Source organism: Perna viridis, chromosome 6 (assembly GCF_037379345.1).
Source record: "Perna viridis isolate PV_CMFRI_1.1 ecotype Kerala chromosome 6, ASM3737934v1, whole genome shotgun sequence".
NCBI classification, from domain to species: Eukaryota; Metazoa; Mollusca; class Bivalvia; order Mytilida; family Mytilidae; genus Perna; species Perna viridis.
The window spans coordinates 25,770,846-25,796,416 of record NC_142450.1 but is presented as its reverse complement, the minus strand read 5'-3'; the positions used below and the strand labels follow the sequence as shown (position 1 = coordinate 25,796,416).

At 32.7% G+C, this 25,571-nt stretch overlaps 2 protein-coding genes across 5 annotated transcripts; one reads left to right on the top strand and one right to left on the bottom strand.

Annotated features, from left to right (window-relative positions):
* Positions 1 to 540: 540 nt before the first annotated feature.
* On the bottom strand, positions 541 to 25,516 carry LOC148614249 (uncharacterized). Of its 4 annotated transcripts, XM_088588229.1 has the most exons (8): positions 25,487 to 25,516; positions 9,014 to 9,122; positions 7,680 to 7,820; positions 5,931 to 6,118; positions 4,815 to 4,933; positions 3,518 to 3,562; positions 2,243 to 2,353; positions 1,684 to 1,915 (listed from the first exon to the last, which is right to left on the bottom strand). In XM_088588229.1, the coding sequence occupies exons 3-8, from the start codon at positions 7,799 to 7,801 to the stop codon at positions 1,820 to 1,822; spliced, it is 681 nt and encodes a 226-aa protein (XP_088444355.1). In that variant the 5' UTR covers positions 7,802 to 7,820; positions 9,014 to 9,122; positions 25,487 to 25,516; the 3' UTR covers positions 1,684 to 1,819. The 4 variants fall into 4 exon arrangements, with proteins under 4 accessions (XP_088444354.1, XP_088444355.1, XP_088444356.1 ...); XM_088588228.1 differs by lacking the exon at positions 25,487 to 25,516 and having other exon boundaries at positions 541 to 1,915; positions 9,014 to 9,294; XM_088588230.1 differs by lacking the exon at positions 25,487 to 25,516 and having other exon boundaries at positions 8,931 to 9,054.
* On the top strand, positions 13,301 to 20,658 carry LOC148614250 (PEST proteolytic signal-containing nuclear protein-like). The gene is made up of 5 exons (XM_088588233.1): positions 13,301 to 13,384; positions 14,752 to 14,942; positions 15,596 to 15,664; positions 18,805 to 18,863; positions 19,163 to 20,658. Exons 1-5 carry the CDS (start codon positions 13,366 to 13,368, stop codon positions 19,281 to 19,283), a joined length of 459 nt encoding a protein of 152 aa, XP_088444359.1. The 5' UTR covers positions 13,301 to 13,365; the 3' UTR covers positions 19,284 to 20,658.
* Positions 25,517 to 25,571: the final 55 nt, after the last annotated feature.

Here is a 25,571-nt window from a genome sequence, read left to right as displayed (position 1 = left end):
AATACTGAGCAATCCGAAACTTTAAAGGGCGAAAAAAATAATTCAACAATGAAATAAGGGCCAAAAAAAAAGAACTGTAATTGAGTTTTGAGCTGTTATTTAGCTTTTTTTTTTTCAAATATCTGACAAATGTTAGCTTTTTTGACACGTAGAAATGTTTTAATAATCTAAAATATTAGAATTAAAAAAGAAACAGTAAACTTACAATTGATCAATAATAAACTATAAACCATCCATGAAAGTATTGGTCATTTTGCAGGCTATTTTTTTCAATTTTGTATAAAAATAAGGTGTTAATCAACCAAATACAAAATTCAGGTGATTTTCATTTCACATTTTGGTTTAACTAAGAAAAGAATCTTGGCATTTTGGATTAAAGCTGTGTTTTTGCATTTCAAAAAATCCATCAATGAATTTGAATTGGCAAACCAAAAGTTGAGTTGACTTTACTTACTGGTAACCTATATGCATTCCAATCTAACAAACAATGATGGGTTTTCTTATGGAACCAAGAAAAAAAACAGTTTTCATAGGGCTAAATCAAACCACATTAAGTTTTATTTTGTTGATCATTATAACAATAAACGACACAACACTTTTAGAACAAACTACCCCACATAATAAACTCCTAACTAATTTTCATTTCTTTATAGTGTAGCACAAAATTTTCTGATTCATTTATTCTAGTTATTTTTTTTCAATTTGCAGAGCGCTGGAAAATTTCATTTATCAATTTGTTTTTTTTTTTATTCAGAAATGAAATTCATACTATTAAACATGGTACTTCTCAACAATATTCTATTGACATCTATTGTCAAGAAATTTTGAATAATACATTTAAAAATATTCTGTGAATTTCTAACATTTAGGTTATTATATTGTCATTATCAATGTTGCTGAGTTAGGAAAAAATAAATATCATGAAGCAAAATTCAAAAGTGCATGTTGTAAATAAATAAAACAAGTACATTACAACGCTGTTGTAGTATTAATCATAATTTTAAGATTAAAATCAGTAAGTATTAAGGAGGTAGACCAAGGGTAGGGGACATAACTCTTAAAAATCATTGGAACATTTGTATTAAGCGTTTTACAACAATCTTATGCCAGTATCAAAGTAACTTGGATTGATTTAATTCTGTTTCAAATGAAAGCTTGATACGCTTTGATGAAATTGAATATGATACAAACATATCACTGATTTCAAGAGTTTTTCCCTTACCCTATGTCTACCTCCTTAATTTTAAATACTAAACAAAACCATGTTACATTGACAACAATGTTATGAATGAAATCAGTTCAATATATCAGTTCCTCTGGGTATAACATAGAAAATTACGTAGAAAATGTACAAAATGTTTTATCATCCATAACCATATAAAAGAAAGACATGCTGTCAAATATTGTACAATTTTCTTTCAAAGATAAAGAAAAAGTTTTAAAAATATGCACAGAATTGACTCTTAATTGACTTAATGTTTATTTCACAACAATACCTCTAATTCTCCAATAGCAATATAAACTATCATAAACAATTAACATCATGATTTTTTAAAAAAGAATTCAGTACAATTATTGGGATGTCATTGTAAAATACCACCCTGACAGATCCTTGTGCATAGTACTATCTGCAAATTCAACATCATAAGAAAGATGGAAACTGAATATCTTAGAATAAGTCGATTTGATTTACATGTTTATTGAGCTGTAAACTTAACATGAGAGAAATGACAATAGAATCAGAACTGTAGCCACATTCCAGTGGATTGTCCTATCTAAAGCAGTGATAACTGTGAAGCAGGATGACACAAGTATCATCTCAATCATGCGGATACACTACTTTCATCCATGGTCTAGGTAAATATTGGGCTCCATCAAATCCTTCAAAATAGTCCTCTATACTAGGATGCATAATCTGTGAAACATACAAAAGAGACAATATTTTATGGGAGGTAAAGTTGATACTTTCGTGTTGTTTTAGTTCAAATACAGCTGCTTAGTCATTTATAGAAGTTTTTTTCATCAAAATGATGAAATTCTTCACATATACTTTAAATAAGAGTCACAGACAAATTGACAGAGAGAGATGCTAACTAAAAGAACTTGATTATTCAACCACTTTCTTGAAACCTTACAAAATTTCTAGGTCTGTTATTAATTTTGTCATCACAGAAAAAATCACAGAATCTATAAATGAATCATAATGAAATAAGCTGGGAGCCATTCCTGAGGTTTGTTTTACCTTCATGTTAGATATGACTTCAATGTTTTCCTCAGGTACGTATGTAAGCTGAGGAGTTAACCTATCTCGGGTGTCAACAAGAATGGAATAGTTTGGCATACTTCTCCAATGCTATAAATCATAATGTATAGAATGATTTATTCCAAATAGCAATAATCAACTCCAACCAGATACATTTAAGTACAACAGGGCCTGATCTAGGCATCAATGACTGAAAAATTTTAGAAAATTCTGTTTGAAAATTAACAATTTTGTCTTTTTTGACTATGCAATCTTTTATAAAATCTTCTCCATGTCAAAGACAAATGGGAGAAATGATCACAAACAAGGAGAAGTTTTTGCTCATTTCTCTAGGTTAATCCATGGTACAATTCAATAACAATAAAGTTGAAAAATAATAATTTTGTTATTTTTGTCTATACAATCTATTACAAAAACATCTCCCTGTCAAAGGCAAAAGGGAGAAATGAGCACTAATAAAAGGAAGTTTTTGCTCATTTCTCCCTCTAGATTAGGCCATGGTACAATTCAACAACAATAAAGTCAATTAAACATACAAACATGACCAATGACATGACCAAAAACATGTCAACCTGTGTCACGTATTTGTCAGCACATATATCTTCAATATATGCATATATGCTAGACAAATTAAAAAAAATTATAGTGTGGGTTACAAATTACCGAAAGAACATGAACATTTTACAGTATGTACTTATGATAGCATATATGACTGTAAAGTCAGCTACATTATCTTTCATTTTAAATATTCGTCATATATCTCCATAATAGGAAGTGCACTACATAGTCAATATGTATATTAATATGGTGCGAAGTTTGATCCAATACCTTTTAACCAAAGGAGATTCAACAAACTTCCATAACTCCTGAAAAATTTCTCTTATATTAATATGAGCACTATATGATCAACTACATATGTTGACTAACAATCCCACAAACTTGAACAAAATTCATAGAGTGATTTCTGAGGAATTTGCATCTACAATGTCAAGTTTGTCTGACGGACGCACAGACTCATGACTGACCCACTGAATTGAATGTTTAATTTTTTTTTAATGTTTCATGGGCATGTAAAAACACTGACAACCCACACAATTAGGGCTTGCATCCTCAATGAAAATGTGCCAGATTCAACACAACAGACAGACAAAGCATCACACCATACTATTGTTCTTCTATTAAATGTGTATTGTTTGTGTATGTCATGTTAACGTAAGAAAGGCAAAGCTACTTTATTAATACCCTGTTACTTACAGTTTTGTCTTTAGGGTGCATCTGTTTGATCCAATCCTCTGGTGCCTGTAATATAAAAAAAACTGTCTTATTTATGAAAAGCAGTTCAAGCTCAATGTAGAATATTTTGGAGTTTATGTTTGGAGTAAAAATTCTTCAAGTTCAAGAAACATTAAATTGTAATGAATGTAATTAAACTAAAATTCATTTTTAATATATCTTTAAGCCACATGGCATTACTAATAAATGTCATTTTCACTTTCGTCCACTCTCTTTTGATACATTTACATTGTGTATGTATAGCAATGACAAAAATTACAGTTATCAAACCTTTGCTGACTAGGTCTTGTACTGCAATTTCTAGTGACAAACATGTACAAGCACATCTGTCTAAATCCCACAAAATCTTTTAAACCAGACATTGTTTGAAATCTTTACTAATCACTTTAAATCTATGTGTACTTTAACCTGGGTGAACTGAACACCTGTCTAAAGGAAACCAGTTAAGAGATCGATAGTAAAGGAAAACTATTGACCAAACTACACAACAAAAGCAATGACTTTTCATTCTGTATTGTCAACTTTCCTTTCATCTGTGGCAACATCCCTTCAGCACCTGGGTATCGAGTTTTCATATCACAACTCATCATGAACTTGTGAATCGTTACGGTGTATCCCCATCTGCACCATGAAAATGTATTTGTTCAGTGTGTCATAGATTTCCTTTCCTCTTTTGTCTACCCTGGTCTTGACTTTTTAAGAGCAACTGGGTGTTTCTAGAAAAGCAGACAACGCTTACCCTACCGGTGCACCTGATCCATCCTACCAGTTTTTAGTGGAGTCAGAGTTGGCCATTTACTTGTGTTACTTTGTGTGTATCATTGCGGTTATTTTATGTTCTTTGTGTGTTTGTCTGTTTTCCATGTCTGTTTTTTGTCCCTGGATTACATTCTTTTGATTTCTGCTAGAATCTTGGTTCCCTTGATTACTCTTAAAAAGGGCTTTGATTTAGTCATGTTTTAGTCTACACATTACCATACACAATTTTCAAAGTTGCACTATGATGTAACCAAAGACCTTGTTGCTTATATGAAAATATTTTAAAACTGTCCTTAAATTGATGTGTGACAGACAGACTGATAGACAGACAGATCAAAGACATATCCCACAAGTTTGTTGGAGAAGAACAATAAAGATCAAAGTAGCATATCACCTACAAAGAACAGTACTGTATCCCATGATTTTATATCATCTACCCTACATTTAGTATCCCAGCCAAATATGATGCCTCTGAATCCCAAGATTTTAAATCACTTACCCTACACTTAGGATCCCAGCCAACTATGACACCTCTGTATCCCCAGATTTTATGTCTTATAACCTGGCCAATTCTATATTGCACAGTTGGTTGTCTTGGACTCCTGGGCTCTGGGGATGCTAAAAATAATTTCAATTTTGTTTCGATTGAAATTGGAATTTGACATACATGCATCATATCAAATGATTTGCAGTAAAACCATAAGTCAAATGCCAATCTCAAAAGTAATAACTGTTATGACAGAATGTAAGCTGAAATATCAAATTTTCAAGCAATACAATAGTATAGGCTGTTCAATATTAATTTCTTAGTTATAAGGCCATTCTCATGAAATCAAAAGGGAAAGAAGCATTTTTTTTTTTCAATTCACTTCCCCAAAAAAGTGATTAGTTAATTACACTGTTCACATCCAGTAAAAATGAAAATAGTTAGAGATACTTCTGTGTTTGATCACATTTTATGGGATAAAAATAAGTAATATGGCACCTTTAAAAGAAAGAAGAAGCCCAGAGAAGCACAAAATTATTTTTAGTTGGTCATACTTCAAATTTTTAGAGAGAGATTTATTTTTACATTTTCCAATCAGATGAAAATATCCTGATATGAATTTTCACTAATGATTATCACACATTACCATCAACCTTAATTTAATTTCTCCACTCTTAAAAGTAGAGTCAACATATTCATCCACTGTATTTCCACCAATGTAAAATAGAAGATGAAATTGCTTCATTTCAATACATTTTAATTATTTTTTTCCTGTATATAACTGAAATGTTTTTAAACTTTAAGAATCATTTAATGCATTTGGGTATGAAAGCAAAAGGAGTTAACTATAGACTTGATTTCAAATGGTGACTCCACTGTGTTAGGTGGAGGCACTGTGACTCAATTCACATAATCTCCACTTTGGAGGGTGGAGAAATTAAAATTTGTTTTGACAGTAGTGTATTTACATTTGTATAGTAAGCTTTTTAATCAAATGAGAATGTTGATGTTGTCACAATTTAGTAAAGTCTAAAATATGCCAAAGTACATATATATGTACAGTCAGTATTACCAACCATGATGATATTCAGTAAAAAAAGATTTTGTAAGGCTAAAAAAAATGTTTACCTGCAAAGTATCCCTCAGGATCTTTGTACATCAACACTTCTAAAGCTGGTGATTCACCCTGGGGGTCTTCTGGAATTGGTTCATCTGAGTAGGAGGCTGCAACAGAACTAATAAAGTCTCTACACCACCGTTTCCATGACTGCCATGACAAGTATTTCTCTTGAAACTTGGAAGCATCACTGACTAGGCTGTTGAAAAATTATAATTTCATTGTATGTTAATTCATACACATTTGATATCAAGAATACCTGGTGATCTTTAGGCAAAAAGGTAAACAACAAATCTGGTGATCTTTAAGCAAAAAGGTAATCAACAAATTTTGAAGTTTCTTATTTTGGCAACAGTAAATATTCCACAGAATTTATTTTAGCATTTATAGACACACCGCTAAAATAGGTCAAAATTACCACTCCACGAAAATTACCTGCTTTACTGTAATATGGTCTTTGTTAGGTTTAGATCTCTAATCAATCATGATCAACATTTCTTTTTCAAAATGAGTGACAAAAAAGTTCATACGTTTAACTTTGTTAAATTACAGGAAATTCTTTCACATATACTGTGAAAGTACTATTGCTTGTAAGGTACCAATTTTTGTGGTTTTGTGGGTAGGCTAAGCCACGAAATTTGTTTCCAAAAAATAAGGAAATTTCCATTGCTGTGAACACTGAAAAGCTTAATACAAGAACATGTGCTGCTTCCCTAATCCACGAAAATTGGTATCCACGAATTTGAATAAAAAATCAAAGTATTGTAGCATATTCCACATGACAACCCACTGTTCATTATTTGACTCACAATTAAAATAGATCAACAATTATAATTTTATTTAGTACTTCATAACTGAACTGTAAAGAAAATGTCGAGTCAATATTTAATACAACTTTGGAAAAAATACTCACACACCTGAATTTCTACAAAAATAAGTCCACAGGCCTTTACTCTTTCAAATCAAGTAACATAAAAGCAATACATGTATATGTTTTTGTAAATGTACATGTATGTAGGTGTTGGCCAATTTTTGCAGGGGTTCTTTGTGGTTAGATGTGTGTGTGTGTGCCTAGGATTAATGTACATGTACATACAGCGTACATTGTTGTATGGTTAGTTTTACACAGAAAACAGATACATAAACATGTATTTACATTTAATACAAGTTTAAATATCTTTTAATTCACAAGTACATTTATATTTATGTGTTTCTGACCTTTGGGTCATCTGAATATTATGGATGGTGAGTAGATTTTACGTGTTTGGAATCTGTGTTTGAAAAATTTTGAGTTACGTTAGGGGAAAAAATAATTAAAATTTCATAGCATTTGGAAAAACGCTTAAATAACAGTGTTCTGACATGCCAGAACTACAAATTCACAAACAATGTATCATTACCTGTGCTTAAGAATTTTCAAAATTTTTGCCTTCCATGTTTAAGTCTGCCAAGCCCTTTTATACTAACTAACCCAACATTTCTTTCCCTGGACTAAATATCACATGCCGTAGGTGACAAAGTTGGGAAATTCTAGATCCCTGAATATACCTACATGAATTCTAATCTAGCATAGCCTCTTTAGAAGCTTTTTCCCTGAAAATCATTTACATGTAACACATTATATACCATGTATTCTACTGTTTCAAAATTAATTATAGGAAACACATTACAGAACATGACCTTATTCCCTAAGTGCAACACTACTGTTAGGTATTCTATAATAGAGAGAACACATTTATATTTTGCATTAAGACAATTACTTTCTAATGGCATAGCTCCTCTGTGAATCTGTGGTGGAAACTATTTTAGTAAATATGTACTGTGCTGGGACTGCAAGTAATAACAGTCCTAGCTGTATAGCTGCTCTGCGATCTACTGGCATGGCCCTGTCTTAAATACATCTGAAATAAATAAAATTAAAATTTTCAAGTACAGTTTTTCAATTGTCTTACTACATGTACAAGTACAATGTACATTTGTATATGAAATAAATAACTTTGAGGCTTAAACAATATTGTATCACATCAATGGTTCCGATAATGGCATTGCAGTCCCTTTTTCTTTTTGAAGCATTTAGTTTTTTTTAATGGATAATTGATTTGATACTTGGAAAGTCTAGTGGTCAATTTCACAAAAAATTGTAGGTATAGACTCATATGACCTGTGCTTAATAATTTTTCATAATGTTTTTGCAAAATTAGTAAGATGTTTTTAGTTTCATCAATAACATTTCATTAAGTTAAGGTAAACAATAATTCCATCAATCTAGATGAGAAGAAAGATTCCGAAAGGGTATTACATCATCAGCAGGCAAAGCTGTTTACCACCATTGAAAATTCTTAAATAAGAGCATCACTCAACCAGTGCTCGATACTAAAAATAAACCTTGAAGATGGTAAAAGTAGAAAGTTTACATAGTTTGTCATTTACAATATTTATTTTGCTGATAAATAAGAGATGGATTCTTCACATTTGAAATAATTGACATTTTTGGACAACTGAACAAAAATTTGTTTTTGTTATCAAAGCTATGGCTTCTACAAGAGTGACTGATTTTACTGTGTAAAAAATACTTGCATTTGTGAAAAGGGAAGAGTGTGGCTATGTACGTGCGGTTGAGCATTTCAAAATATCTACTTTTCACAGTTATCGTAACTGTAATTTATCTATTGGTCAAAGAGTAACCTTCTCCCCGAGCCTACAATGTATGTGAAAATATCTATACTTATTGTCAAATTATCCTATGCCACAATGCCACACTGCACATTCTCAATCAGTTTCCTAATTACACTTTTACATTGGAACATGTTAAAAAGGAAAACACTTCCATAGAAAGAAAATTATGCAGCAAAAGTATATTGTATGCTTTTATTTAGGAACAACACAAAACTGAAGTATTTAATATTGAGCACTGGTCAGGGTAGTCTAAAATTATTCCTTAGTTATGACACCAGAATACACGTACTTTGATTCATTATGATGTCAGAATTTATGACCAATTTTACACTTACGATTTTTAGTGAAAAGGACAACTGGATCTTCAACTCTTGAAAGTTACATGTAATTTAAGCCCATGCATGTCGTATTAAAGTACCTGTTTTCAATCTTCACCAAGAGTACACTGATGCTAAGAAGTAAGCCTATAATAGTAGATCTAGAGGTAAAGTGGGCTCCTCACTTCAGTTGAACTGTTCACATGTACTCTTTAAAAAGCAATACAAGAGATGTTTGCAGTAGAACTTTTCCAAAAATGAGGTTTTAGAAAATATTTGTTACAATACGTGTCCTTAAGTTTCAATACTCATAAATTAAAGAGCTGCACATTATTTGACAAATCGGTTTGTGCCACATAAACTTTTTGTTTTGATACGACTTGATTGCAGTTGTCGTAACATATCATGACCTTCATTGTTACACAGAATATGTTTAATAGCACACATTTTAGAAGAATAGTGGATCAAAAACTTAAACTCATCATTTGTTGTCATTTATTTTATGTGTTTAAGACTTCAACTATCGCAAACCGAAATTCCAATGGGTAAAGTTACACAAAATATGTAAATTCGCAAGACGCTGGTTATGGATGAGGGTCCGTATGCCCCAAATTTTGTTCGTCCTATTACTTTTTCGCCCTGAGTCCGTTCGCCCTATATATACATAAGATATCATTATTCAAACCATATACTGTATCGGGATCGCGAATAACTGCGGTAACAAGAAATAGAAAATATGTATACTTTTTTTAAAAACCTATTTTTGTTGTTACAAAATCTATGAAAAAGTTCAAAGCAACCATATATATCCTACCGGCTGAAAGTCATGAACCGGTAAATATTCTTCCGGAGTTTTTCATTACCGAGTAAGAGGTCAGGGATCAATTGACACCGGATGGAATAGCATCAATAATACTTGTATCCAGTTTCGTGGGTACGTCCACGTATATTAATGTTAATAAGTCTCTACGGCGCGGTCAGTTACCTTTATACCTATGGAAACGATCTCATGTTACACCTACATGTACTTATATAACGGGAGTCTTCTGTATGTGCAAGTTTCTCAGTGAAAAAGACCAGTTAACACTTTGAAATCTGACTAAGAAAACACCAATACCAATCTAACCATATAAGTAGTTCTTTTTAATAAATGATGGTAAGTGTTTGAACGTTCGCTGATATATTCGCTTTTCCAGATTTTACGTGTCTGTATCAACTACCTATATTCTGACTTAGTAACCTCATACAGGACACCCTGTTATGTGGTACGTTCGTCCACTGGGCTCTAACTACAACGCTGTATAAATGAAAACTCCATTACAAACACATAATTTATTTGACCAAGTACACAGCCTTCGATATAAAATAATGGTGCATATCGCTTATAAATGCATAACGCTTAATAACTTCAAAATTAACCAGTATGACAATGCAACTGGAAGTGACTGACTAACACCCTAAACATTTGTTCACCGCGCCATATTTGTAGCTCGACAGAAAACCAGAAATACAAATAGTTTCATGATAATTTAGCATATAAAGAAGCCGAAAGGTCCGAATAAATCAAAACCAAAGTATTCTTTCGGAATGTTACATTGCATTAGAAGCATACAGTAACAGTAACAGTCTTACAGCGTAGAGACGGTGTGCTACACACCTGAATGGCTATCTATAGAAGAAGCAATAAACCACGCCGATGAACTCGCTTAAATACTAAATGCCGACTGAATTGACCAATCATAGCGACGATTTTTACTCATATGTTATTAACTCAATCTCGTTTTCAAACACATTAAGCATGTGTAAAATACAGAAACTCAACAGTTAACGGTAAAACACCGAGCTCAGCTCACTACTATTTATATCCATAACGAAATCATATGATAATCACGTGATAATAGCAAAACCATGTGTACATGTAAACAGATTAAAGTCACTTCCATTACGCTTATATTGTATAAAAATAAGGGGTCTAGGTTACAGACCACCAATTCAACCAATGAGCATTTGGAACGTAGGCAAAAATAGTCCTACGCAGAAATTACCCCTGTTCCTCATAGTGCTGTGAAAAAAGTTCTCATCTTATTTAAAAAAATTAAACAGTTTCTGAAAGGAAAAACATTTCTGTACAATTTATAGGTGCATTTTGCTTCTTGTGATGTGAAGCCTAATCTCCATAATAATTTCTATATATACCCCTATCTTGTGAAAACACTGGGATTTCCAATGCTATTTATAGACCCTTCACTTCCGGTGACCAATACTGCACTGCAAGTCTGCTAACCCCACATGCCATTCTGAGGATTGTGAGCTGACATATGTAGAATCATGCTGATATATAGTCCTCTGCAGGTTAAAGTTAAGGTAAAGTCCAGAGAAGCCATTGAATATTGTGAAATTAGCATAGAAGCCTGTGGGAAGTGGAATTACTGGTTTCTAGCCGCTATGTCAGACGTTTCCGGCTTTCGTCCTATTTCTCTTACATGATGATCATCGGAAAAGCTCTTGGTGAAGCACATGCATAACTTTATTCTTGAATATCATATATATTATAACGGACCATCAATCTGGGTTCATGCAAAATGACTACTGTTTATCAACTATTGAACATTTATAACACGATGATCGGAAGTTAAGTTGTGGGTAGGGATGTTCGATTTGTGACATATCTAAGGCTTTTGACAGAGTTTGACATGAAGTATTATTATTCAAATTACAGAAAATTAGGGTTTTGGTAACTTGTAGGTTGGATTACAGATTATTTAATCGAGAGAAAGTAGAGAGTTACATTGGAGGGATCTGCGTCTGGATGAAATAATATTGATGCAGGAGTCCCTCAAGGTTCTGTATTAGGTCCTTTTCTGTTTCTTGTTTACATAAATGATATTGTAGAGGGAATAGACTGCAATTTAAAAATCTTTGCAGATGACACATCAATATCCGTTATTATTGATAACCAAAATTATGTATATTATGTATTGTATGGTCACAAAATTGGGCTAGCAAACTTAATCTAAGATCGAATCTCTGTTATCCTCTGTTAAGAAATATGGTTGACCATCTCGTATATCTTGGGAGACCGGATGATCAGGTAAAAGTAGTCATTCATTCGACCTGTACTACAATATGGGGATATTGTAAGGGATAACTATACATTAAATGAATCTTATCTTCTTGAGAGTGTTCAGGTAGAAGCCAATTTAATTAAACTAGTTCCTGTAATTTGTCCACTATGCTCCCGCATTCAAGTGAGTTGACACCGAACTCCAATTTCGCGGACATTGCTTTCTTTATCCGAAGAAAATAAGTTAATATTAAGAAGAAAGAGGAGATATGTTGATCGTCATTACATTTCAATTTGTGTATACTCGAAGATTTCATGTTTGTCATTCGTCAAAACACTGGTCAATGAACGTGCTTTTTCAATGAATTTCTTACGATAGCTTGTTAATAAATAAACTTTTAACAGGTGATTTTCAGATGATTTTTTTGTAATAATCACATGCCATTATGACCAGGATTTTTTAATCTAAAAATATCATTAAATCATTTTGTTTCCATCTTGGAGTTATCATGTGTGTTCTCAGACATGTCCGCTTGCTATTCAATGCTGTTTATACTATGCCCAGTTTTTCGTCTATCTCCTTAGAGAAGGAGATAGAAGAAAAACTGGACATGAGATCGACGAAAAACTGGGCATAGTATAAACAGCATTGAATAGCAAGCGGACACGTCTGAGAACACACATAATAACTCGAATATGGAAACAAAATGATTTAATGATATTTTTGTGATTAAAAAAAAATCCTGGTCCCAAGGGCTTTTGATAATAATTTGTGTTTTGAAATAAAATTTTGCGGCCGTGCGAAAAATAATTCTTAACCGACATCAAATCCCCGCCCTCCTCCACAATAAAAATGGTCGGCGTCTAAGAATTTCGCCCGTTGATGCGTTCGATGGAACGACGGAATGCACTGAACAAAGTATTAAAAATAGAATAGAGTCATATATAACACATATTTTGTTGATAATAAATATTTTGAACCATTAAATGTGAATCTTCAGCATGGCTGGTATTACCTGGCGTTATTTAAGTTAAAAGGTGTCTTCCCTCATCGCAATTTCCGGTGTAGAACAAGTACGAAGATCTGCATTTAATTGTTTACTTCCAGGATCTCGAAACACTGTATTACAATTTATGTGTATCAAGTAGAAAGGGGTCTTTGTCATTTTAAAATCGGTATTTTTACAAAGAAAGATATATTACTTTTAAAACTGATTTCAACAGTCTGCTATTGACAAAACTGGGACCCATTCTCGTGAAACCAGAGTTACGTGACCCTAATCTGATTACACAACTAGTTTACACTTAACGTGTAACTGTAGCTGATGAATAGGTCCGAGATAATTTTGATGCGAAATGTCCAAGTAATTGTTACGTCCCTTGAAAGTGATGGCTGAAAATGCGTCAGGTAGAAGAAAAAAATATGCTTTCGATATTATGGCCAATGCATGTCAATTTATGAAATTGATTGGTTTAATATGTTTTCTTCATTTTTATGATATTCCCATCCAGTACGGTCTATCATCCAGTTGTACTACTCATTTGCTGTAATTTGTAGAGGGATTTTAAAAAAAGCACTGGTCAGGCGATTGATTGAGTCTTGACTCTTGTTGAAATGATGTACATTTACATATTGTTACAATGTACATGTACATGTAGATGTTTAATGATTATTTTCTTTGAAGCAGGTCTACAGGTCAATGAGTAATTCTCGCCTGCAAGTAATTCTCGCCTACCAATTTTCCGTCCTCTCCTGTGGAACAAATTCATGGTGAAAATTTATGAAAAAACTTTGAACAGATTGCTGATATTTTGCTCTGAAAAGTGAGCTATCATACAACAATTTTCATTGAGGAATAAGCTTTTGGTGATCATATTGCCTTATTGGCTAGAATTGCTTTTGTCTTGAAAATGACCAGAACTACTCTCTGTCCAGTAGGTTTGCTGTAAAATACTAAAACATTTGTTTATAATTTTATTTAAAATGTTTCTGCTTTCCTTGTGAAAAAATTACCTGAAAGCCATCTCGGCCTGCAGTAATCTCTGATGATGACCACTCGGCAGTGGACCAGACTAATTTGCATGTGAATAAAATTTTCTGGAACTTGTTTTAATTCAATAATTGAGGAATTTATTGTTTGAATAGTATCAGAAAACAGTTTCAAAAATGATTTTAAGTTTTGTTTTAGTGATGAAATGGGAATCTTAAGATGTCATTGATGGTCATGGTGAATTCAGAACCAGCTAATGCTGTGAATGCATCATAGATGGAATAAAATGCAAAGAAATATGAACTGAATGACATTTTCAAATCTACCATAATGACACATATTTGAATACAAAATTCTTTAAAAGAGATCGAAATTTTAAAAAAATTAAATCATTCTCATTATGGGCCAAGTGGTCACAATTCTTGATATCAGCAGGCCAAGATGTCCGGACCCTATTTTAACTTCCCAACAATGGGAATAAACATTCTAATCTTCAAGCTGTAATGTTTCTTGGGTTGATATATATATATATATATATATATATATATATATATATATATATATATATCAATCATCACAGTTTTTAAGGAAAATGAAATTTGAATCAGGACAGCGCTGCATACAATATATAAAATAAGAAAAACTATGCTGCTAGATGCTACAAACGAGATTTTACGTCATTGGAAATGTAAACTTCCTGTCTTACACAATTTTATTCTCCAATTCACAGAATATACATCTTTAATACCTAGTGTTTCAAATTTCCCAGTTTCCACTTAATCAGGGGCCACCATTGTCAAAAGTACTTCACAGAATGCAGAAAAGAGAAAGACAGATGAAAAGGGAGATGGTGAACCAGTGGAAAAGAAGAAAATATCTATGAGTTTTGGAATAAAGAAAAAGACTCCAGATGAAGATAAGGATGCTAAACAACCTGTTAAAGTGGCTCCAGTTAAAATAGCCCTTGGTGCTCAGGTAAACATTTACATATACTGATGTATGCTAAGAATGGAAAACAACCTGCTAAATTAAAGTAATGTATATTCAAACAAAAAAAAAGGCTTATACCAAAATTTTCATTCTATATCCTGAAATATTAGGCCTATATGTACATGTATAACTAAATCATCTATGGGTATGTACTAGACATAAAATGCTATTGAAATAGTAGGTACTTGACTTCATGTGTATACAATGTATATCTATGTTAATAATTTGTTATTCTTCAGATTGAGTTGCCATTCAGTTTGGCTCAGGTGTTTTTCAAGAAATTTGTAATGATACACTTGGATATCAAACAATTCAATATTTGCAAGTGTTAAAATAAATTTCGATTAGGTGCACCTTTTAAGTATGTTGCAGAGTTCTAGGGCCTAATCTAGACTTTGATGTCAAGGAGAAGTTTTATTAAATCCTGCTTGAAAAAAAAATCATGGCATTTTTGTCCATGTAAAATCATCTCCGTGTCAAAGAAAAATGGGAATAGTGAGCACAAACAAGGAGAAGTTTTTACTCGTTTCTCCTTCTAGATTAGGCTCTGGTGTTCAAGGTGAACAATTTCTTTGAATTTTGTTTTAACTTAAAAAGATTATAATCCTGTTTTAAGGTGACTTATAAAATCATTGTAGAAGAAAGCAGAGCCTGTTCCACTGAAGCCACAGACAGCATCCATTGCCAAAGCTTTTAACCAAGATGAGGTACACATGAAGTAAAGATGTTTAAATGATTATTCACAAGAGATTATACATTGTTATACCCCCTGCAAACAAAGTTTGGGGGGTATATAGGTTTCTTCCTGTCCATCCATCCATCTCTGTCAGTCCTTCAGTCTGTCTGAACTATTTTCTTGTCAGCTTGTTGCATTGATATTATTACCAGATGGAGGTACACTCCTTGAGACATTTAGGTTTCCTGCATGCACGATACCTAAACACACGCTAAACGCTCACTAAACGAACGATAAACAAACACTTCTATCCTGCGTTTGAATGAACGCTCCTATTGTGCGTTTAAATGCACGACAAACAAACGCTCCTAGCGTGTGTTTAAACACATGATAGATGAACGCTCACAGTGTGCGTTTAAAGGCACAATAGTTTCATTGAAAGATAAAAAATTATAATATTAACAAATAATGATGAAAGGGAAAATAGAAAATATAATTAATGAAAATATATAAATTAATAATAGCAAATAATATAAAAAATAACAGTTGAATCGAGGAAATATCCAAAGTACAAAAATAAACGAACGCTCGAATAGTGCATTTAAATGAACATTCTTATTGTGTGTTTAAACGAACACTTCTATCGTGCGTTTAAATGAATACAAAACGATGTGTAAATGCACGATAAATAATGCATGAAAGTTAAATGGGAAAGGTGAAGGTTTCAAGGAGTATATGCATACTCTCAAGAATTTATGTTTGGACTATTATTGTGGAAATGACTGCTCTTGAACTTAGTCATTTTTCTGCAAAAGTTGGTCTCATTTGTTATCTGCAACGCTTTCTCAAGAACTTGCTGGATTGTTATGAAACTTTATGGGGTGTTAGATTACAATACTTGGATGTGTATTTTGTCAGGAATGTATGTTTGGGCAAAAATTGTTGAAGTTACTGCTGCTGGACTTAGGCAAAATTAATTTTTCCGCAACTCCTCCTCAACAACTTGCAGGATCATTATGAAACTTAATGAGGTGTTCAGTTACCATATTGGGATGTGCATATTATCAGGAATTTATGTTTCAAGTAAATTTGCAGTTATATACTGTCATTATGGTATCCACAAAAAAATAGTACTGATTGCAGCTTGGCGTTGGATGTTTTAGAAATGGCAGCAAATTTTGATGTGCTTAATTATCCCTTATAAAAATGTGTCCAATATGAATCTTGTGTCCACATTGGTCCTCAAATATATATGGTTCCTTAGGGGCAATGTACTAAGTTGTACAATGTACTAAGTTTATAAAAGAATACTTAGAAAAAGATTTCATAATTCCAGATAAACTTGATGGAATGATTTGAAGTTAAGATATACATGTAAAGAAAGGGTAGATTCATAAATTATGAGAGGGGGGACATAGGTTTCCAGTCTATTATTTGCTCAGATTTGTCCGAATTTTACATAACCCAAGAAGGGTTAAAATACCAAGAACCCTCTGGATCCATCACAGGGTAAATACAGACTAATGTCAAATATTACATTGTCTATTGTAAAAGAAACAAAGTTTTTAGCTCACCTGGCCGAAGGGCAAGTGAGCTTATGCCATCACTTGGCGGCTGTCCTCGTCGACGTCGTCAACAAATTTTGAAAAATCTTCTTCTCTGAAACTACTGGACTGACAGGTTTTAAACTTGGCATGATTGTTCCTTAGGGTGTTCTGCACAAAATGACCATTGGGATTTTTGATCCATGAAAAAACATGGCTGCTGTTACTAAAAATAGAACATATGGGTCGGATTGCAGTTTTTGCAAATAACTCAAAAATCAATGCCTTCAGCAAATTTCTGGCATGGGTTATATTGTTCAGCATCATGAGATGGACCTATTCTTAAATTTTCAAAACGATTGGTCAACTGATGTAGGAGTTATGGCCCCTGAAACAGTTTTTTTTGCATTTTTCGCATGTGCAACTTTGAAAATCTTCTTCTCAAAATCCATTGCACAGAATTCAATGAAAGTTGGCATTTATTTTCCTCAGGGTATCCCACACAAAATCACCATTGGGATTGTTGGTTCATGAAAAAGCATGGCTGCCAATACTTAAAATCGAACATAGCGGTCAGATATCAGTTCTTTGCAAATAACTCAAAAACCGTTGCCTTCAGCAAATTTCTGGCACGGGTAATATTGTTCAGCATCATGAGACAGACCTATGCCAAAATTTTCAAAATGATTGGTCAACTGATGTAGGAGTTATGGCCCCTGGAACAGTTTTTTGTTGTTTTTTTTTCACATGTTCAACTTTGAAAATCTTCTTCTCTAAAACCATTTAAGATCATTGAATGAAAATAAGCATAATAGTTCTTTAGTGTAATGTGCTCAAAATGACTGTTGTGATTTTTAATTCGTGAATAGATATGGCTGCCTATGCTAAGAATGGAACTTAGGGGTCATAAGACAGGTTTTTGAAAAAAATTCAAAAATTGTTGCCTTTAGCAAAATGCTGGTTCAGGTCTATGAATAATTTTAGTTGATTTTAACTTAGCCTGTCTCATTCCTCAAGTTTTTCAAATAAGCAAATGGTTAACCAGGTGAGCGATTCAGGCTCTCTTGAGCCTCTTGTTGATCATTTACTTTTTAGAGGATTTGGACTCAAGATATAATTGAAAACCTATGCAGTTGAATTTGACACTTTTTATACTTTTGACCCTTACCACAACAGGTTATTTAAGTGATTGGCTGCAGCTGTCCATGTGTCAGCTTGACTTCAGATTTTGATGACATTAATATATCATGTTTATTGTACAGTTAGACATCACATGTGCTAATGATATTTATCTTTCATTCTGTGGATATAACTAAGATAGTTACATGTGTTTGAATGATATTTTATCATCAACAGGAAACATTACTACATAATTCCATTATCTTGTTTTGGTTAACACTAATGCCGGGTGCGGATCCAGGGATAGGCTTGCCTAAAGTACACCCCTTAAAATTGTGGAAAAAACGCTTCTCTAGAAAATCTTAATTTTTCACAAATTTAATGCCCAAAATATTCATGGGCCACTTCTTTCTGCATTTAATTCTATTTACACCCCCTAACCCGAACTTCTGTACCTGCCCCTAAATGGTAATGAAATTACAGCATTCAAAATTTTCATTTTTTTTAGAGTGACGATGAAGAAGAAATGCCATTTGAAGCTAAAATGAGGATGAAGAATATTGGCAGGTTAGATCAATAAAAATAAAAATTTAATATTTATCTAATCAAGATTTAGCAGTTAAATATTATTTCAATTACATGTACTTGGATTAAAAGTGGAATCTTTTTTTTTTGGCCAATTTTGTCAAATGACCATATTCATGTCAATCATTTTTGTTTTTCATTGTTTTGGAATTGCAAATTATCATGTGATTGAAAAAAAATTGAAGCTTGTCTGAGAAAAAAATGTTAAAGGGTCTTTAACATAAATTGTTGGACAGCAAGATGATATATGATAGCATACTTTACTACTCTTATTCTTACAGAGACACACCCACTGCTGCAGGACCTAATTCATTTGGAAAGGGAAGACTAGGGTTTGTGGACAGAAATAAAGCAATAGAAAGAGAAATTCAGAAAAAGCTTGAGGAGCTTGGAGAAGGATGATGTTCATTGATTGTATTCCATTATTTTACATAGAACTTGATCTAATCAGTCTTTGGTAGGGCTAGCCGGTGATTATCAACATCTGTTTTAGCACATTATTGTGATAATTTATTATTATGGACAAATGGTGTTGTGCATTTCAAGAACATTTAGTCTATTTTTATTCTTGTGCCAGCATTGTGGCAATTGGTGTTCTCAAAAGGACTTTTCTTTTTGTTCCTTTTGATATTGAGTTGATACCTGTATGAAAATACAGTTTAATTGTGCTATTACAGTTGCTAAGCTTTTTTATTTTTTTTTCTGGATGGGGATTGGGTGAACACAGACTGAAAACAAAAAAAAAAACAACATGAAAGGGCCATTAACATTTTTTTTGCATTCCTTTTGTAGTATAGCTTTGTTGTCCTGGTCTGTGTGTACACCTTTTTTTCTTTCACATCTAAAGTCAATAGATCTGAAACTTCAACAGAAGATTCCTTACCACCAAAGGAAGAATGGGAATGGTTTTATTTTTTGGGTTGTGTCACCAACTGCTAAAAATTAGGGAATAAAACAGCATTTTATAATCTATCCATTAATTATATGTACATATTTGTAGACTGGTTTTAGTGGGTTTCTATTACAAGTAAGTTTTTATCTGGTTTGAACTTGAAACTTATTATTGGTTTACATCAGTGTTCATATTGATAACAAAATTTGATAACAACAAATCATGAATTTGTGTCTTGTTTTGATATGTTGAAAATAACCATTTATAAACATTTTTATTTAAAAACAGGATAGGTTAATGTTGAATTTCTGGTTTTTAAGTTCTATTACCACTTACATTGTGTGTCAGAAACCAATGCTAATCCAAAATTTAGGGGTCAGATCACCACCGCTACCGTCATATCAAGCTGTACACTACAGACCAGTTTTATTATTTTCAAAAACAATTGTGAATTAATATTACTGCTCACAAATAAATATTGAACAGCAAAGCTTGTATGCAAATATTCTGAAGAACAGTGTGATTTAATTTCTGGCTTTAATATAAATATGGGCAGGCATGTACACCTGGGGATGTAAATCGCCCCATTATAAGACATTTCTTAACTACTCACCAGTTTATATTTTAATGCAAATTAAACTTAAAAAATGTTGTTTTTTTTACTAACAAACTAAGTATGGCTTGATACCTACATTTATCCAGTTCAGTGACATGTATGTGAAATATTGGAGTTGAAGCTAGAGACAAACCAATAAGATTGATATGGCAATGGTAAATGACAAATTATTAATTTATTTGAAACTACATGTATCTAACTGGAATCATATTGGTTCTCAATAAGTTGTTGTATGGCTTGAAAAATTAAATAGAAATATTTGAAACAAAGTGTTTGGTTTTATTCCTTCCACAGCTGTAGTGGACTATTACACGGTGGTCTCCATAGGAATCGTAAGATATAAACTCCAACTCATATAATATCTACAACTTCGCTGTCACAAAGACCATACAATTTAGAGATAAGTATCATGCAGTATGTGCTATATCTTTTTAGATAAAAAAATAGTTTATTACATTTTATCATTTCACTAAAAAACACTGACATTGAACATACTCAGTCACAGTGAATTTATTTCCTAAAAAAATGTGAAGCATCCTATTGAAAGTTTTTAAAAATCTCGGTTGAAATCAAACTCCGGCCATATGTCCTAGTGATACAAACGTCAAGACAACTTTCAACCTGTCTAAAGATATAGTTTTTGTCTGTTCTTGAAAGCCTGTCAGTCCGTTCTTCCAGACTAATGATTTCATTAATGTCAGTCAATATTAACAGCCATGCATTCTGTGATGCAAATACTGCATGTTCTACGATGTGGTGAAAAATCTTCTGAACTTTATTTAATTGATCTTCGGTAATTTTTATCACCACTAGTTTCACAATGTGGGTCGCCTTGCTTGCAAGTTTTGATACCTCACACTTCAGAATTTAGAATCATGCTTCAAAATCAATGTACTTACAAAATATATAAGTTTTCATAGGTGGACCCAAAGTGGGTCCAACTTAAGTCCGTGTCTCCTTTTAACTCTAATAGTTTGGTTGATTATATTGGAGTTGGCGCCATCCTGGGTAATTCCGCACACCCTGGAATCCTCGGTCGGAATTTTTGGATTGCTTCTCGAGTCTCCATTTAGACTTCGTAGTTAAGTATCTTAATTTCATACATTTGGGCTCATTTTATTAGAAGGTATGCACGGATGAACGAGGGTAAAATTAAGTACGGTTTGCGCTTTTAAGAAAGTGCTTCAGTGATCAATGATTTTATCTTTTTTAGCTCACCTCACCCAAACGTACATTGAATTTCTTTTGAGCTGTCGTTTGTTCGCTTTTTATTCCTGAAGTACACGAAAAGCTCTTGACCGATTTTATCGGAACTTATGAAATTATTTTTCGACCCTGTATACACCACAAATCCTCATGAAAATTTTCCGGTCCATTCTTATTCACCGAGTTTCATGAGTCTAGTATTTATATGTAAAAATACCATCTGATTTTAAGAAGTACTCTGAGAAATTTTTGAATTTATGGTCGACAGTATTATATCGGAAGACAGGTGTTCCAACTGACAACAAACTGTACAGTTATGATTCTTAGTACAAAACAAACACAACCAAAACAATAAATACGGACCATCCTATATCGTCAATTTCAGTTTCCATCCGATGTACATGTAGGTCTACTACTTATGAAGTCCTAGTTTCAAGATTACTTTTATTTGACTTGAAAATAAAATGACAACTTATTCATACTCCTTACTTCACACGTAGACCTCCCCCGTGCAGGTCCGGGTGTTAAAAGAATAGGCCTGCAGCAGCGCTAAGCTTGTAAAAGGCGACTAAATAGTGCTCAGAACCCTAGCCGGGGGCTAGGGCGCTCTGCCCACAGAGCAACTGGGATATGTGCCCCAGGTGGTGGAATGGGATACCCCTGGCGTGTTACATGCCGGGGTTGTCAGGCTATAATACGGAAAACCTGACCGCAAACCATAGTGGTGCACCGTGTTGGGAAAGATGCCACGTTCCTCGCATGTTAAAGAACCCTACTGTGGTATTCTCCCGGAGTAGGAACCATAGGGCCCGCCACAGGAGGCTAAATTGCCCGACCCTACCCATGTCTCCCTATTTCCAGTGGCAATCAAAATATGTCGACCCCATTATCCTTGTGTCCCATCCCTTTTTCATTACATCATCATTTCATGTTCATTTTATCATCAATTTCATGTTCATCCTCTGAATATAGCTGAAATATTGCTGCTCGGTCGTTAAACCCCAACAAACAAACAAACAAACACACGTAGACCTTATATGTTAACATATTTGAATTAGAATTTCTGTGGCATCGTCTTTGACTACATGCATCCCGTTTCTAAGTGTCAACATAGCAACTTGACCCCATGGTAGACGAATAGGTGAATATATACACCCTTTGTTAGAAGGACATGATAGATATTCCATTGATGCATGATAGATTAATATCTTGCGATAAAACATTTCTTTAAACAAAATTACAAACTACATGTATATAACAGAAAAATCATATATCAAAATTGAAAATTATACTACTTTTCAGAAAATTCAGATTCGTGATAAAATCTCACCCCATTTCCACCTGAAAGCATATTCTTTAGTTTTTAGTGGATCTTCTCGTTTTTCTTACTATCAACGTTTTATAAGTAATTGAATTCTAAGAGTCAGTTGTCCGAATATTAAGTGTGTAAATGTATTAGACTTGCTACAAGACCCTCTATATAAGTCTTTAATATATATGACACAGAAAATCCATGTTTCTGATAACTCTTCTAATAACGTTCCGCAACAATTTGTAAACTCACATGCAGTCAATAATGTTTCATTTATTCTTTAATTTAAAGAGAGTGACTGGTATAAAGTCTATGTATATATATAGGTCATCCCTGTTTCCAGTGTCTGGATTGCGCTTCTGCTAAATAATGCTTCGTTATTTTAGCCTATTTTATTGTGGATATGGAATAGCCTAGCTTTATAATAGATCCACTTTTGGTTCTGTTTGGTCAACCAAGAAGTCCAATAGAGACTATCTAAGCTTCTGATTGGACAATTAGGTTTTTTATATATGAAGACGGATTCAAATGAATGCCGAGATGTGAAATCAGAACTGCTACCTCAAACTACTAGCAGAATTCCCGTATGGGGCGGTCATGCGAGATCCGTAAGGATAACTAAGACCGTAAAAAAAAACCCAAAGCATGTGCCTCCCAGGTCTATATTGGTTAAACTTGCTGCATATAAGATTTATATTTAACATATACATACGGGGGATTATTGAGGATTTTAGATATTTAAGTTATAAAATTATGGCAAACCATTGTGGAATTTATTCCCCATTCATTAATAAATATTTTTTAACATGTGCATAAATTATCTACTGATATCAATAAATAGATGAATTAATAATATGTTGGTAAATATTTATTAACATATAGTTAAATCATTTATTAATATCAATAAATTGAACGAATTATTAACATGTTAAAAAATACAAGTTAACGTTTTATTAAATCTTATTCCGGATTATGCATGCTTGGAAATACCCAATAAAACAAGCAATTACAAACACTTTTCTGACCATGATTAAACCATCTATAGTGGCACTCTCTTTATCAACACGTCAATAATTCATCTTTTTATTGATATTAATGAATGATTTAATAACATGTTAATAAATATTTATTAACGTATTGATAATCCGTATAATTTATTAATATTAATAGTTTTAAATTATGAACATTTTGATAAATATTTATTTACGTGTTGATAAATCATTTATTTATATTAATATTTCTTCATTAACGTATGCATAATTCTGTTATATTTATCCATAAAAGTCGATTTCTTGATATCCATGCTTAATATCAATAAATATTTATTGATCTCAATAAATAGGTAATAAATTACGTAAAGGGCTTGCCATATATAATTGACAAATTGATAATGACAAAGTTATGATGAAAATACTGAGGAAGGATGTGTTCTCAAAACATCTTGGATATAATAAAATGTACAATTTTACCTGCAAAATCGATAATTATAACTTATTATTTTTTAGTAATTGCGACAGGGAAAATAAATGAAATTGGTCAACTTCTAACTGTTATTTCAAACACATTATTATGTAATAAAAATTATATCATTTTAAATAAGTTTTTTTTCTTTTAATTGGGAATAAATTCATATGGTTAAATAAACAGATAGACACAATGATTAACAGCTTACTCGGGTATTGTTTAGGAAAATGAAAGATTTTGATATTTCCTCCTCAAGACATACAATGTAGTAGTACATTCATTTAGTCATCAGTTTATTGTTATTCAAAACACACTTATTAAAAATAGCCATTGCCATTTAGTATTTTTCTCTCTTCCATTTGATATTAAGTGTCAGTCCCTGTATTAATTAGGCAGTAGGTGAAACATGCTATGAAAAAACCCACCACTTTAATAGTGTAATTTGATTATTTACACCATCAGAATCAAGGAAAACAAACAAGATTTTCCATATCATGCTGCACCATTGAGTTGCAATTTCATTGAAATGCACTGGAAATGAACATTTCAAGTGCAGATACATGTAGCTCTGTCAGAAAACCTCATTTTTCTATGATTCTATTGAAAAATATTTGCGCAAATACAGTGATGCAGAGATCAAATAATGATCTTTTCAAATAGAGAAAGTATCCTTGAGTGATATTACATTGTCAGATCTATGGGGTTTTGACATGCATGTTTCTGATTTTTCCCATTTTGCCTGATTCTTACCAACACTTACACTTAATTTCATTTTAATAAATGCATGTAATAGTTTTCACAAACATTCAATGACAAATCATACTTAATGAACCTTTAAAAAAGTGAATTGTCTGCTTATTTGTCTAAAAAGACCTAATTTTGAACTAGAAAAAATATTTATCTTCCTCTTATTTTGAATAAATGAAAACAATATATGTTTACATTCTCCAGTCTTTAATTTGGGACACCATTCATCACAATTCACTCAGTGGTTTTAACAAACATCCATAGCAAAGTTACCCTATTTTCAACAGAGACATTTGAGAAAATTGATTTACTTTAATAAACAGCCAAAATAGCAAGGGCAGTGTCCTATATAGATTATTACAACTGACCTCTCCCTCTAGACTAATATACACTCCCTGGTCTAAAGAAAGTGGAAATTATTGTTCTATTTTAAACTGGGTCTAAAAATAAACC

Excerpts from the sequence above, each read along its gene's own strand:
- LOC148614249 (XM_088588229.1), bottom strand. The coding sequence starts at position 7,801 with ATGCCAGTAGATCGCAGAGCAGCTATACAGCTAGGACTGTTATTACTT. Across the intron at positions 6,119-7,679 it reads AGGAGCTATGCCATTAGAAA|CCTAGTCAGTGATGCTTCCA; the intron begins GTAATTGTCTTA and ends ATTTTTCAACAG. Across the intron at positions 4,934-5,930 it reads TCCTGAGGGATACTTTGCAG|CATCCCCAGAGCCCAGGAGT; the intron begins GTAAACATTTTT and ends AATTATTTTTAG.
- LOC148614250 (XM_088588233.1), top strand. Across the intron at positions 15,665-18,804 it reads AAGCTTTTAACCAAGATGAG|AGTGACGATGAAGAAGAAAT; the intron begins GTACACATGAAG and ends CATTTTTTTTAG. Across the intron at positions 18,864-19,162 it reads AGGATGAAGAATATTGGCAG|AGACACACCCACTGCTGCAG; the intron begins GTTAGATCAATA and ends TTATTCTTACAG.